This window comes from Echiichthys vipera (assembly GCF_963691815.1).
Source record: "Echiichthys vipera genome assembly, chromosome: Y".
Lineage (NCBI taxonomy): Eukaryota > Metazoa > Chordata > Actinopteri > Perciformes > Trachinidae > Echiichthys > Echiichthys vipera.
Genome location: NC_139849.1, coordinates 302,501 through 318,369, shown reverse-complemented (window position 1 = coordinate 318,369; position 15,869 = coordinate 302,501). Strand labels below are relative to the sequence as shown.

At 44.1% G+C, this 15,869-nt stretch overlaps 2 protein-coding genes across 2 annotated transcripts in view; both read right to left on the bottom strand.

Moving 5' to 3' along the window:
- Positions 1-206: 206 nt before the first annotated feature.
- LOC310966184 (uncharacterized protein) lies at positions 207-1,978 on the bottom strand (the record flags this gene model as incomplete). The annotated part of the gene is made up of 2 exons (XM_083940042.1): positions 207-667; positions 1,227-1,978. 2 exons carry the CDS (start codon positions 1,976-1,978, stop codon positions 319-321), a joined length of 1,101 nt encoding a protein of 366 aa, XP_083796168.1. The 3' UTR covers positions 207-318.
- A 5,716-nt stretch (positions 1,979-7,694) lies between these two features.
- Positions 7,695-15,869, bottom strand: part of fam83c (family with sequence similarity 83 member C) — a 20,440-nt gene continuing 12,265 nt past the window's right edge. Inside the window, exons 4-5 of the mRNA XM_083940002.1 lie at positions 12,531-12,734; positions 7,695-9,460 (exon numbers count right to left, since the gene is read on the bottom strand). Of these exons, the coding sequence (XP_083796128.1) occupies positions 8,716-9,460; positions 12,531-12,734 (949 nt within the window). The 3' untranslated portion in view covers positions 7,695-8,715. The remainder of the gene's footprint in view (positions 9,461-12,530; positions 12,735-15,869) is intronic.

Below are 15,869 nucleotides of genomic sequence, written 5' to 3'. Positions count from 1 at the left end.
AGCGCAACAACGCGCAAAATGCGTCGCACATCAAATTTTTGCGAATAACACTCGGCTAGCATCGCAAAAAAGTCGCAATGGACCGAAAACGACTGCGAAAAAGCGCAACTACGCGCAAAATGCGTTACAAGTCGTATTTTTTGCGAAAAGCACTCTGCTAGCATCAGAAAAAAAGTCGTAACGGACCGAAAACGACTGCGAAAAAGCGCAACAACGCGCAAAAAACGTCGCACGTCGGATTTTTGCGAAGAACACTCGGCTAGCATTGGAAAAACGTCGTAAACGACCGGAAACGACTGCGAAAAACGCCGATTTAAGCTAACAAAAGGGAACGTTTAGGATTCGAAAAATGGGAATCGAACCGTGCTCCCCCGTGTTCGGGACGCCAACCGCCTCCGCCGCCGCCGTCGGGACGCTGAACGAACCGCCTTGCTCGACGACCGACTTGAGATCTTTCTTCAGATCCGAAAAATGACTCTTCAACCTCGCGACGGGTTCGTAGTCCGAGAACACCCGATCCACGTACGTCCGGACCAGGTCCGCGTCGCCACAGGGGCCGCTCCAGTCCAGGACCTCCACCGACTCGCACCCGGGCTCCGAATTCGCCAGCGTGCAGATCGGCGGGATGCACCCTCCCGCTTCGGAGTAGCGGTTGAACCAGCACGACCTGTGAAAAAAAAACGCAGATTTAAGCTAGCATACGCGACAAAAAACGTTACATGTCGGATTTTTGCGAAAAACACTCGGTTAGCATCGGAGAAAAAGTCGTAAACGACCGAAAACGACTGCGAAATAAAGCACAACAACGCGCAAAAAGTCGGATTTTTGCAAAAAACACTCGGCTAGCATCGGAAAAAAAGTCGTAAACCACCGAAAACGACTGCGAAAACACCGTTACATGTACGCGAAATTCAGGAAATGTAACAATACGCGCAAAACGTCGTATGTGGAATTTTTGCGAAAAACACTCGGTTAGCATCGGGAAAAGTCGTTCACGACCGAATACGACTGCGAAAAAGCGCAACAACGCGCAAAAAGCATTACAAGTCAGATTTTTGCGAAAAAACACTCGGTTAGCATCTGAAAAAAAGTCGTAAACTACCGAAAACGACTGCGAAAAAGCAGATATAAGCTAACATATGCGAAATTCGGAAATGTAACAACACGCGCAAAAAACGTCGTATGTGGAATTTTTGCGAAAAAAACCTATCAGTTAGCATCGGAACCTGTAGTGGTACGTGGTCCTGGTGGTCCGGATCATGTGGGTCCTGTACCCCTCCAGCAGGTGCTCCAGGTCCGCCAGCCTCAGGTCGATCGCCGCCTCGATCCCCGCCACGGTGATGGTCGGGCGGGCGCCGGCGCGGGCGTTCAGCCGCGCCTCGTGGATCAGCATCTGGAGGTGGTACGAGGCCCCGTTGGCCCAGATCTTGAACCCGCGGGCGCTCATCTGCCCGTCGGCCACCAGCGCGTTCTTGAGGGCGGAGAGGTCCCGGTGCAGCCGCCGCTCCAGCGCCCGCAGCTCCTCCGCCAGCTCCGCGGTGCCGTTCAGGAACATGCGGTGGCGGTCGATGCACAGCGACACCGTGTCCCGCACGTCCGACGCCTTCTCCTCCCCGAACACGCGGCGGATGATCCCGTACGTGTCCCCGGCCTCTGCGCCGCCACCGCCGGACCCGGGCTCCAGGCTCTTCACCGCGATCTCGATGAGCACGGAGATCACGAACGCCCCGAGTCCGACGGCGTTCGGGACCGAAGTCATGGGCCCCAAGACGGACCCGAGCTTCTGGACGTAGCCCGGGAGACCGTGGACCAGGTCGTCGGAGTACCGCTGCAGCAGCGCGGTGGAGTCGGCGCCGGAGTACCGGAGCAGGGACGCGTCCACGCCGGAGTCCGCCAGGAGGCACGGGTGCCGCTGCGCCGCTCCGTAGAGCCGGGCGGTGTTGCGGTCGTAGTCCGCCTGTGAGTACCCGCCGCCCATGGTGTGTCCCCGCCGCGGATGTGAGGTGAACAGCAGCCCCGGGTTCGAACCCAGGTCCCCCCGCAAACACCTCCCGTAACAAAGGCGACCAACCAGGACTCTGCTAGAGTGGGAGTGTTTGTTGACTTTTACACCAAAGTCCAGGAAAATAAACGGTGTCAAAGTCCACTCTAGGAGCCTAAATGTGTGTTAAAGTGCACTCTAGGAGCATAAACGTGTGCTAAAGTCCACTCTAGGAGCATAAACGTGTGTTAAAGTGTCCTCTAGGAGCATAAACGTGTGCTAAAGTCCACTCTAGGAGCTTAAACGTGTGCTAAAGTCCACTCTAGGAGCTTAAACGTGTGCTAAAGTCCACTCTAGGAGCATAAACGTGTGCTAAAGTCCACTCTAGGAGCATAAACGTGTGTTAAAGTCCACTCTAGGAGCATAAACGTGTGCTAAAGTGTCCTCTAGGAGCATAAACACGTGCTAAAGTCCACTCTAGGAGCATAAACGTGTGTTAAAGTGTCCTCTAGGAGCACAAACATGTGCTAAAGTGTCCTCTAGGAGCATAAATGTGTGCTAAAGTGTCCTCTAGGAGCATAAACGTGTGTTAAAGTGTCCTCTAGGAGCCTAAACGTGTGGTAAAGTGTCCTCTAGGAGCATAAATGTGTGCTAAAGTGTCCTCTAGGAGCATAAACGTGTGCTAAAGTCCACTCTAGGAGCATAAACGTGTGTTAAAGTGTCCTCTAGGAGCCTAAACGTGTGGTAAAGTCCACTCTAGGAGCATAAACGTGTGCTAAAGTCCACTCTAGGAGCTTAAACGTGTGCTAAAGTCCACTCTAGGAGCTTAAACGTGTGCTAAAGTCCACTCTAGGAGCATAAACGTGTGCTAAAGTCCACTCTAGGAGCATAAACGTGTGTTAAAGTGTCCTCTAGGAGCATAAACGTGTGCTAAAGTGTCCTCTAGGAGCATAAACGTGTGTAAAAGTGTCCTCTAGGAGCCTAAACATGTGCTAAAGTGTCCTCTAGGAGCATAAACGTGTGCTAAAGTCCACTCTAGGAGCATAAACGTGTGTTAAAGTGTCCTCTAGGAGCCTAAACGTTTGTTAAAGTGTCCTCTAGAAGCATAAACGTGTGTAAAAGTGTCCTCTAGGAGCCTAAACATGTGCTAAAGTGTCCTCTAGGAGCATAAACGTGTGCTAAAGTCCACTCTAGGAGCATAAACGTGTGTTAAAGTGTCCTCTAGGAGCCTAAACGTGTGTTAAAGTGTCCTCTAGGAGCATAAACGTGTGTTAAAGTGTCCTCTAGGAGCATAAACGTGTGCTAAAGTGTCCTCTAGGAGCATAAACGTGTGTTAAAGTCCACTCTAGGAGCATAAACGTGTGCTAAAGTCCACTCTAGGAGCATAAACGTGTGTTAAAGTGTCCTCTAGGAGCCTAAACGTGTGTTAAAGTCCACTCTAGGAGCATAAACGTGTGTTAAAGTGTCCTCTAGGAGCATAAACGTGTGTTAAAGTGTCCTCTAGGAGCATAAACGTGTGTTAAAGTGTCCTCTAGGAGCATAAACGTGTGTTAAAGTGTCCTCTAGGAGCATAAACGTGTGTTAAAGTGTCCTCTAGGAGCATAAACATGTGCTAAAGTGTCCTCTAGGAGCATAAACGTGTGTTAAAGTGTCCTCTAGGAGCATAAACGTGTGTTAAAGTGTCCTCTAGGAGCATAAACGTGTGTTAAAGTGTCCTCTAGGAGCATAAACGTGTGTTAAAGTGTCCTCTAGGAGCATAAACGTGTGCTAAAGTGTCCTCTAGGAGCATAAACGTGTGTTAAAGTGTCCTCTAGGAGCATAAACGTGTGTTGAAGTGTCCTCTAGGAGCATAAACGTGTGTTAAAGTGTCCTCTAGGAGCATAAACCTGTGTTAAAGTGTCCTCTAGGAGCATAAACGTGTGCTAAAGTGTCCTCTAGGAGCATAAACGTGTGTTGAAGTGTCCTCTAGGAGCATAAACGTGTGTTAAAGTGTCCTCTAGGAGCATAAACGTGTGTTAAAGTGTCCTCTAGGAGCATAAACGTGTTTTAAAGTGTCCTCTAGGAGCATAAACGTGTGTTAAAGTGTCCTCTAGGAGCATAAACGTGTGTTAAAGTGTCCTCTAGGAGCATAAACGTGTGTTAAAGTGTCCTCTAGGAGCATAAACGTGTGTTAAAGTGTCCTCTAGGAGCATAAACGTGTGTTAAAGTGTCTTCTAGGAGCATAAACGTGTGTTAAAGTGTCCTCTAGGAGCATAAACGTGTGTTAAAGTGTCCTCTAGGAGCATAAACGTGTGCTAAAGTGTCCTCTAGGAGCATAAACGTGTGTTAAAGTGTCCTCTAGGAGCATAAACGTGTGTTAAAGTGTCCTCTAGGAGCATAAACGTGTGTTAAAGTGTCCTCTAGGAGCATAAACGTGTGCTAAAGTGTCCTCTAGGAGCATAAACGTGTGTTAAAGTCCACTCTAGGAGCATAAACGTGTGCTAAAGTGTCCTCTAGGAGCATAAACGTGTGTTAAAGTCCACTCTAGGAGCCACAAAAACAGCTTTATTTGTACATGTTTTTATTAAATCCTCTAGTTTCACAAATTCAAACGTTCACAGTAAACAACAACAACACGTCTGTTGTTGTTGTTGTTATGAATATTAATGATGTAAACAACAACAACAACAACGTTTCACAATTATGAACTTTCTATTTACAAGTGTACAAAGCTGCTGTTTCCAGGTGTTTTCATGTGTTTTTGTGGTGTTTTCATGTGTTTTTGGGGTGTTTTCATGTGTTTTAAGTCGTTTTTGGTCGTTTTTGTTGAGTTTTCATGTGTTTTTGGGGTGTTTTCATGTGTTTTTGGTCGTTTTTGTGTCTGTTTTGAGTCGTTTTTGTTGTGTTTTCATGTATTTTTGGTCGTTTTTGTGTCTGTTTTAGGTCGTTTTTGTTGTGTTTTCATGTGTTTTTGTGGTGTTTTCATGTGTTTTTGGGGTGTTTTCATGTGTTTTTGGTCGTTTTTGTGGTGTTTTAGGTCGTTTTTGGTCGTTTTTGTGGTGTTTTAAGTCGTTTTTGGGGTGTTTTCATGTGTTTTTGGTCGTTTTTGTGTCTGTTTTGAGTCGTTTTTGTGGTGTTTTCATGTGTTTTTGGTCATTTTTGTGGTGTTTTAAGTCGTTTTTGGGGTGTTTTCATGTGTTTTAGGTCGTTTTTGTGTCTGTTTTAGGTCGTTTTTGGGGTGTTTTCATGTGTTTTAGGTCGTTTTTGTGTCTGTTTTAGGTCGTTTTTGGGGTGTTTTCATGTGTTTTTGGTCGTTTTTGTGTCTGTTTTAGGTCGTTTTTGTGGTGTTTTCATGTGTTTTTGGTCGTTTTTGTGTCTGTTTTAGGTCGTTTTTGGGGTGTTTTCATGTGTTTTAGGTCGTTTTTGTGTCTGTTTTAGGTCGTTTTTGGGGTGTTTTCATGTGTTTTAGGTCGTTTTTGTGTCTGTTTTAGGTCGTTTTTGGGGTGTTTTCATGTGTTTTAGGTCGTTTTTGTGTCTGTTTTAGGTCGTTTTTGTGGTGTTTTCATGTGTTTTTAGTCGTTTTTGTGGTGTTTTAAGTCGTTTATGTGGTGTTTTCATGTGTTTTTGTGGTGTTTTCATGTGTTTTTAGTCGTTTTAATGGTGTTTTCATGTGTTTTTAGTCGTTTTAATGGTGTTTTCATGTGTTTTTGGTCGTTTTTTGTGGTGTTTTAAGTCGTTTATGTGGTGTTTTCATGTGTTTTTGTGGTGTTTTCATGTGTTTTAGGTCGTTTTTGGGGTGTTTTCATGTGTTTTTGGGGTGTTTTCATGTGTTTTTGGTCGTTTTTGTGTCTGTTTTAGGTCGTTTTTGGGGTGTTTTAATGTGTTTTAGGTCGTTTTTGTCATGTTTTTGTGGTGTTTTCATGTGTTTTAAGTCGTTTTTGAGGTGTTTTCATGTGTTTTAGGCCGTTTATGTGGTGTTTTCTTGTGTTTCAGGTCGTTTTTGTGGTGTTTTCACCTGTTTTTGTGGTGTTTCCATCCGTTTCTGGTCGTTTTTGTGGTGTTTTCATGTGTTTTTAGTCGTTTTTGTGGTGTTTTCATGAGTTTTTCGTCGTTTTTGTGGTGTTTTCATGTGTTTTAGGTCGTTTTTGTGGTGTTTACATGTGTTTTAGGTCGTTTTTGTGGTGTTTCCTTCTCTTTTTATGGTGTTTTCAGGTGTTTCAGGTCGTTTTTGGGGTGTTTCCATCCGTTTCTAGTCGTTTTTGTGGTGTTTTCATGTGTTTTTAGTCGTTTTTGTGGTGTTTTCACCTGTTTTTGGGCGTTTTAGAGGTGATTCCATCCGTTTCTAGTCGTTTTTGTGGTGTTTTCATGTTTTTTTAGTCGTTTTTGAGGTGTTTTTATGTGTTTTTGGGGTGTTTTCATGTGTTTTAGGTCGTTTTTGACAAGTTTTTGTGGTGTTTTCATGTGTTTTTGTGGTGTTTTCATCCGTTTTTGGGGTGTTTTCATGTGTTTTGGGTCCTTTTGTCAAGTTTTTGTGGTGTTTTCATCTGTTTTTAGTCATTTTTGGGGTGTTTTCATGTGTTTTTAGTCGTTTTTGTCACGTTTTTGAGGTTTTTCATGTGTTTTTAGTCGTTTTTGTCGTGTTTTCATGTGTTTTGGGTCGTTTTTGTGGTGTTTTCATGTGTTTCAGGTCGTTTTTGGGGTGTTTTCATCTGTTTTTGTTTCTGTTTTTAGTCGTTTTTGGGGTGTTTTCATCTGTTTTTGGTCGTTTTTGTGGTGTTTTCATGTTTTTTGGTCGTTTTTGTGGTGTTTTCATGTGTTTTTAGTCGTTTTTGTTGCGTTTTCATGTGTTTTTGGGGTGTTTCCATCCGTTTCTAGTCGTTTTTGTGGTGTTTTCATGTGTTTTTAGTCGTTTTTGTGGTGTTTTCACCTGTTTATAGTCGTTTTTGGGGTGTTTCCATCTGTTTTTGGGGTGTTTTCATGTGTTTTTGGGGAGTTTTCATGTGTTTTAAGTCGTTTTTGTGGTGTTTTCATGTATTTTTGGTGGTTTTTGTCAAGTTTTTGAGGTGTTTTAATGTGTTTTTGGTCGTTTTTGTGGTGTTTTCATGTGTTTTAGGTCGTTTTTGTGTCTGTTTTAGGTCTTTTTCGTGGTGTTTTCATGTGTTTTAGGTCGTTTTTGTGGTGTTTTCATCTGCTTTTAGTCGTTTTTGTCATGTTTTTGTGATGTTTTCATGTGTTTCTGGTCGTTTTTGTGGTGTTTTCATGTGTTTTCATGTGTTTTTGGGGTGTTTTCACCTGTTTTTTGGTCGTTTTTGTGGTGTTTTCAATCGTTTTTGTGGTGTTTTCATGTGTTTAAGGTCGTTTTTGTGTCTGTTTTCATGTGTTTAAGGTCGTTTTTGTGGTGTTTTCACCCGTTTCAGGTCGTTTTTGTGTCTGTTTTCAACCGTTTTCATGGCGTTTCCATCTGTTTCCATCCGTTTCCGGTCGTTTCAGTGTGTCGTCTTGAGCTCGAAGCGGCTGTACACCTGCTTGGACTTCATCTTGTTGTACTGGTTCACCAGGTCCAGCTTGCTGTGGCCCAGCGTCATCCTCTTGTAGTCCTGCCGGCTCATCAGCGCCGTCGGGGACAGGGGCGGCGGCGGCGGCGGCGGCGGGCTCTGCTGGCTCTCGGGCTCCGGCTGAGAGAGGTCCGGAGGGGGCGGGGGGGGGGGGGGGCGTTTCAGTTTGTTTATAGGCGTTTTTGTGGTGTTTTTGTCAAGTTTTTGGGGTGTTTTCATGTGTTTTTAGTCGTTTTTGTGGTGTTTTCATTTGTTTCTGGTCGTTTTTGTCAAGTTTTCATGTGTTTTTGGTCGTTTTTGTCAAGTTTTTGTGGTGTTTTCATGTGTTTCTGGTCGTTTTTGTGGTGTTTTTATCTTTTTTTGGGGTGTTTTCATGTGTTTTTGGTCGTTTTTGTCAAGTTTTTGTGGTGTTTTCATCTGTTTTGGTGGTGTTTTCATGTGTTTTTGTGGTGTTTTCATGTGTTTTTGTGGTGTTTTCATGTGTTTTTGGTCGTTTTTGTGGTGTTTTCATGTGTTTTTGTGGTGTTTTCATGTGTTTGTAGTCGTTTTCTATGGCGTTTTCATGTGTTTTTGTGGTGTTTTCATGTGTTTTTGGTCGTTTTTGGGTTTTTTCATGTGTTTTTGGTCGTTTTCTGTGGTGTTTTCATGTGTTTCAAGTAATTTTTGTGGTGTTTTCATGTGTTTTAGGTCGTTTTTGTGGTGTTTTTGTGGTCTTTTAGGTCGTTTTTGGGGTGTTTTCATGTGTTTTTGTGGTGTTTTCATGTGTTTTTGGTCGTTTTTGTGGCGTTTCCATCTGTTTTCACCTGTTTTTGTGGTGTTTTCATGTGTTTTTAGTAGTTTTTGTGGTGTTTTCATGTGTTTTAGTCGTTTTTGTGGTGTTTTCATGTGTTTTTAGTCGTTTCTGTGGTGTTTTCATGTGTTTTTAGTCTATTTTGTGGTGTTTCCATCCATTTCTAGTCGTTTTTGTGGTGTTTTCATGTGTTTTTAGTCGTTTCTGTGGTGTTTCCATCTGTTTCTAGTCGTTTTTGTGGTGTTTTCATGTGTTTTTAGTCTATTTTGTGGTGTTTCCATCTGTTTCTAGTCGTTTTTGTGGTGTTTTCATGTGTTTTTAGTCTATTTTGTGGTGTTTTCATGTGTATTTAGTCGTTTTCATGTGTTTTAGGTCGTTTTTGTGTCTGTTTCCATCCGTTTCCGCTCGTTTCAGTGTGTCGTCTTGAGCTCGAAGCGGCTGTACACCTGCTTGGACTTCATCTTGTTGTACTGGTTCACCAGGTCCAGCTTGCTGTGGCCCAGCGTCATCCTCTTGTAGTCCTGCCGGCTCATCAGCGCCGTCGGGGACAGGGGCGGCGGCGGGGGGGGGGGGCTCTGCTGGCTCTCGGGCTCCGGCTGAGAGAGGTCCGGACCCCCCCACGGCGAGCCCCCGTGGGGGGACGGCGACCTGCGGAAGTTGTAGGTCTCCTTGCCGGACGGCGGCAGGAAGAGGTCCGAGAGTCTGTTGAGGAACTGGTTCGACGGCGTCCTCTGCTTGGGGGTCAGCTTGCCGTCGTGGACCGGGGACGGCGCCCGGGGCTTGGGGGTCGACGCGGGGGCGCCTGCGTTGTGGTAAGCGCCCGCTTTGTGGTCGTACAACCCCAACGCGTGGAACTTGGAGGCGGCGGCGGCGGCGGAGGCGGCGTTGGAGCGCGCGGCGTCCGCCGGGTGACCGTAAGGGGGCGGTGGCGGCGGCGTTCGGTCCATCGGCGAGCTACCGGTCCCCCCGTTGGCGGGGACTCGTGGTCCCGGCGTGAGGTGACCGTGGGGGGTCGGGGTCGGTCCTCCGGCGCCGCCTCCTTGGGTGACCTTGTAGGCGGCGTTGGGAGTCGAACCGGGCGCCGCCTTCACGCTGGAGACGCTGCTGCTCGATTGGCTGCTGGAGTGTTCGGAGCTCACGCGGTCCCTCTGCCGGCTGGAGGGGGGGGGGATGCAAAATGAGTAAAAACAGATTAAAACACCACAAAAACGACTAAAAACAGATGAATACACCACAAAAACGACTAAAAACACATGAAAACACATAAAAACACCACAAAAACACATGAAAACACAACAAAAACACATGAAAACACCACAAAAACACATGAAAACACCACAAAAACGTATGAAAACACCACGAAAACACATGAAAACACCACAAAAACGACTATAAACAGATGGAAACACCACAAAACGACTAAAAACAGATGAAAACACCACAAAAACGACTAAAAACACATGAAAACACCATAAAAACGACTAAAAACACGTGAAAACACCACAAAAACGACTAAAAACGACTGAAAACAGATGAAAACACCACAAAAACGACTAAAAACAGATGAAAACACCACAAAAACGACAAAAAACACATGAAAACACCACAAAAACAGATGAAAACGGATGAAAACACCACAAAAACGACTGAAAACACATGAAAACACCACAAAAACGACTAAAAACAGATGAAAACACCACAAAAATGACTAAAAAGAGGTGAAAACACATGAAAACACGACAAAAACAGATGAAAACACCACAAAAACACATGAAAACACCACAAAAACACAAGAAAACACCACAAAAACACATGAAAACACATGAAAACACCACAAAAACACATGAAAACACATGAAAACACCACAAAAACACATGAAAACACCACAAAAACACATGAACACACCACAAAAACACATGAAAACACCACAAAAACACATGAAAACACCACAAAAACACATGAAAACACCACAAAAACACATGAAAACACCACAAAAACGACTAAAACAGATGAAAACACCATAAAAACGACTAAAAACAGTTGAAAACACATAAAAACACCACAAAAACACATGAAAACACAACAAAAACACATGAAAACACCACAAAAACACATGAAAACACCACAAAAAACACATGAAAACACCACAAAAACGCAGGAAAACACCACAAAAACGACTAAAACAGATGAAAACACCATAAAAACGACTAAAAACAGTTGAAAACACATAAAAACACCACAAAAACACATGAAAACACAACAAAAACACATGAAAACACCACAAAAACACATGAAAACACCACAAAAAACACATGAAAACACCACAAAAACGTATGAAAACACCACGAAAACACATGAAAACACCACAAAAACGACTATAAACAGATGGAAACACCACAAAACGACTAAAAACAGATGAAAACACCACAAAAACGACTAAAAACACATGAAAACACCATAAAAACGACTAAAAACACGTGAAAACACCACAAAAACGACTAAAAACGACTGAAAACAGATGAAAACACCACAAAAACGACTAAAAACAGATGAAAACACCACAAAAACGACAAAAAACACATGAAAACACCACAAAAACAGATGAAAACGGATGAAAACACCACAAAAACGACTGAAAACACATGAAAACACCACAAAAACGACTAAAAACAGATGAAAACACCACAAAAATGACTAAAAAGAGGTGAAAACACATGAAAACACGACAAAAACAGATGAAAACACCACAAAAACACATGAAAACACCACAAAAACACAAGAAAACACCACAAAAACACATGAAAACACATGAAAACACCACAAAAACACATGAAAACACATGAAAACACCACAAAAACACATGAAAACACCACAAAAACACATGAACACACCACAAAAACACATGAAAACACCACAAAAACACATGAAAACACCACAAAAACACATGAAAACACCACAAAAACACATGAAAACACCACAAAAACGACTAAAAACAGATGAAAACACCACAAAAACAACTGAAAACAGATGAAAACACCACAAAAACACATGAAAACACCACAAAAACGACTAAAAACAGATGAAAACACCACAAAAACGACTGAAAACACATGAAAAAAACACAAAACACATGAAAACACCACAAAAACACATGAAAACACCCCAAAAACGACTAAAAATACATGAAAACACCACAAAAACGACTAAAAACAGATGGAAACGCCACAAAAACAGATGGAAACACCACAAAAACACATGAAAACACCACAAAAACACATGAAAACACATAAAAACACCACAAATACACATGAAAACACCACAAAAACGACTGAAAACACATGAAAACACCACAAAAACGACTGAAAACAGATGAAAACACCACAAAAACACATGAAAACGCCACAAAAACGACTAAAACACATGAAAACACCGCAAAAACACATGAAAACACCACAAAAACGACTAAAACACATGAAAACGCCACAAAAACAGATGGAAACACCACAAAAACACATGAAAACGCCACAAAAACGACTAAAACATGAAAACACCTCAAAAACACATGAAAACACCACAAAAACGACTGAAAATACATGAAAACACCACAAAAACGACTAAAAACAGATGAAAACGCCACAAAAACAGATGGAAACACCACAAAAACACATGAAAACACCACAAAAACACATGAAAACACATAAAAACACCACAAATACACATGAAAACACCACAAAAACGACTGAAAACACATGAAAACACCACAAAAACGACTGAAAACAGATGAAAACACCACAAAAACACATGAAAACGCCACAAAAACGACTAAAACACATGAAAACACCGCAAAAACAGATGAAAACACCACAAAAACGACTAAAACACATGAAAACACCACAAAAACACATGAAAACACCACAAAAACGACTGAAAACAGATGAAAACACCACAAAAACACATGAAAACACCACAAAAACAGATGAAAACGCCACAAAAACGACTAAAAACAAATGAAAACACCACAAAAACGACTAAAAACAAATGAAAACACCACAAAAACGATTGAAAACACATGAAAACGCCACAAAGACACATGAAAACACCACAAAAACGACTGAAAACACCACAAAAACGACTAAAAACACATGAAAACGCCACAAAAACGACCTAAAACGGCTCCAAATCGATGCAAAACCAGCCCAAAAAAAGATGCCAAATGGCGCCCTACCTGTCCCACAGCAGGTCCAGCCCCCCCACCATCGCCTGGTAGGACGGGTAATTTGGCATCCCGTCGTCGTCGGCGTCGGCGAAGCGCCCGACGACCTGCGAGTCGGCGTACAAACATCGGAACTCGCGGTCGAAGCTGTCGGCGATTCGCCCGGAGAAGTGCATCACCATGTTACTGTGCACCTGAGCGGAGAGCCAGGTGAAGCTGGGGGGGGGTAGACGGGGGTTAGAGGCCACTCTAGGTGCATAAACGTGTGTTAAAGTGTCCTCTAGGAGCATAAACGTGTGTTAAAGTGTCCTCTAGGAGCATAAACGTGTGTTAAAGTGTACTCTAGGAGCATAAACGTGTGTTAAAGTGTCCTCTAGGAGCATAAACGTGTGTTAAAGTGTCCTCTAGGAGCCTAAACGTGTGCTAAAGTGTCCTCTAGGAGCCTAAACGTGTGCTAAAGTGTCCTCTAGGAGCATAAACGTGTGTTAAAGTGTCCTCTAGGAGCATAAACGTGTGCTAAAGTGTCCTCTAGGAGCATAAACGTGTGTTAAAGTGTCCTCTAGGAGCATAAACGTGTGTTAAAGTGTCCTCTAGGAGCATAAACGTGTGTTAAAGTGTCCTCTAGGAGCATAAACGTGTGTTAAAGTGTCCTCTAGGAGCATAAACGTGTGCTAAAGTGTCCTCTAGGAGCATAAACGTGTGTTAAAGTGTCCTCTAGGAGCATAAACGTGTGTTAAAGTGTCCTCTAGGAGCATAAACGTGTGCTAAAGTGTCCTCTAGGAGCATAAACGTGTGTTAAAGTGTCCTCTAGGAGCATGAACGTGTGTTAAAGTGTCCTCTAGGAGCATAAACGTGTGTTAAAGTGTCCTCTAGGAGCATAAACGTGTGTTAAAGTGTCCTCTAGGAGCATAAACGTGTGCTAAAGTGTCCTCTAGGAGCATAAACGTGTGTTAAAGTGTCCTCTAGGAGCATAAACGTGTGTTAAAGTGTCCTCTAGGAGCATAAACGTGTGTTAAAGTGTCCTCTAGGAGCATAAACGTGTGTTAAAGTGTCCTCTAGGAGCATAAACGTGTGTTAAAGTGTCCTCTAGGAGCCTAAACGTGTGTTAAAGTGTCCTCTAGGAGCATAAACGTGTGCTAAAGTGTCCTCTAGGAGCATAAACGTGTGTTAAAGTGTCCTCTAGGAGCATGAACGTGTGTTAAAGTGTCCTCTAGGAGCATAAACGTGTGTTAAAGTGTCCTCTAGGAGCATAAACGTGTGTTAAAGTGTCCTCTAGGAGCATAAACGTGTGTTAAAGTGTCCTCTAGGAGCATAAACGTGTGCTAAAGTGTCCTCTAGGAGCATAACCGTGTGTTAAAGTGCCCTCTAGGAGCCTAAACGTGTGTTAAAGTGTCCTCTAGGAGCATAAACGTGTGCTAAAGTGTCCTCTAGGAGCATAAACGTGTGTTAAAGTGTCCTCTAGGAGCATAAACGTGTGCTAAAGTGTCCTCTAGGAGCATAAACGTGTGCTAAAGTGTCCTCTAGGAGCATAAACGTGTGTTAAAGTGTCCTCTAGGAGCATAAACGTGTGCTAAACTGTCCTCTAGGAGCATAAACGTGTGTTAAAGTGTCCTCTAGGAGCATAAACGTGTGTTAAAGTGTCCTCTAGGAGCATAAACGTGTGTTAAAGTGTCCTCTAGGAGCATAAACGTGTGCTAAAGTGTCCTCTAGGAGCATAAACGTGTGCTAAAGTGTCCTCTAGGAGCATAAACGTGTGCTAAAGTGTCCTCTAGGAGCATAAACGTGTGTTAAAGTGTCCTCTAGGAGCATAAACGTGTGCTAAAGTGTCCTCTAGGAGCATAAACGTGTGCTAAAGTGTCCTCTAGGAGCATAAACGTGTGTTAAAGTGTCCTCTAGGAGCATAAACGTGTGCTAAAGTGTCCTCTAGGAGTCTTAGTCCTGGTCCTGGTCTTAGTCCTGGTCTTAGTCCTGGTCTTAGTCCTGGTCTTGGTCCTTGTCTTAGTCCTGGTCTTAGTCCTGGTCTTGGTGTTAGTCCTGGTCCTGGTCTTAGTCCTGGTCTTGGTCCTGGTCTTAGTCCTGGTCTTAGTCCTGGTCTTGGTCCTGGTCTTAGTCCTGGTCTTAGCCCTGGTCTTAGCCCTGGTCTTAGTCCTGGTCTTGGTCCTTGTCTTAGTCCTGGTCTTAGTCCTGGTCTTGGTCCTGGTCTTAGTCCTGGTGTTAGTCCTGGTCCTGGTCTTAGTCCTGGTCCTGGTCTTGGTCTTAGTCCTGGTCTTAGTCCTGGTCTTAGTCCTGGTCTTGGTCCTTGTCTTAGTCCTGGTCTTAGTCCTGGTCTTGGTCCTGGTCTTAGTCCTGGTGTTAGTCCTGGTCCTGGTCTTAGTCCTGGTCTTGGTCCTGGTCTTAGTCCTGGTCTTAGTCCTGGTCTTGGTCCTGGTCTTAGTCCTGGTCTTAGTCCTGGTCCTGGTCTTAGTCCTGGTCTTAGTCCTGGTCTTAATCCTGGTGTTAGTCCTGGTCCTGGTCTTAGTCCTGGTCTTAGTCCTGGTCTTGGTCCTGATCCTGGTCTTAGTCCTGGTCTTAGTCCTGGTCCTGGTGTTAGTCCTGGTCTTGGTCCTGATCCTGGTCTTAGTCCTGGTCTTAGTCCCGGTCTTAATGATGTTAGTCCTGGTCCTGGTCTTAGTCCTGGTCTTTGTCCTGGTCTTAGTCCTGGTCCTAGTCCTGGTCTTAGTCCTGGTCTTAGTCCTGGTCCTGATCCTGGTCTTAGTCCTGGTCTTAGTCTTGGTCCTGGTGTTAGTCCTGATGTTAGTCCTGGTCCTGGTCTTAGTCCTGGTCTTAGTCCTGATCCTGGTCTTAGTCCTGGTCTTGGTCCTGGTCTTAGTCCTGGTCTTAGTCCTGAACCTGGTCCTGATCCTGGTCTTAGTCCTGGTCCTGGACTTGGTCTTAGTCCTGGTCTTAGGCCTGGTCTTAGTCCTGGTCCTAGTCTTAGTCCTGGTCATGGTCTTAGTCCTGGTCCTGGTCTTAGTCCTGGTCCTGGTGTTAGTCCTGGTGTTAGTCCTGGTCCTGGTCTTAGTCCTGGTCTTAGTCCTGGTGTTAGTCCTGGTCCTGGTCTTAGTCCTGGTCTTAGTCCTGGTCCTGGTGTTAGTCCTGGTCTTAGTCCTGGTCATGGTCCTGGTCTTAGTCTTAGTCCTGGTCCTGCTCTTAGTCCTGGTCTTAGTCCTGGTCCTGCTCTTAGTCCTGGTCTTAGTCCTGATGTTAGTCCTGATCCTGGTCTTAGTCCTGGTCCTGATCCTGGTCTCAGTCCTGGTCTTAGTCCTGGTCCTGGTCTTAGTCCTGGTCTTAGTCCTGGTGTTAGTCCTGGTG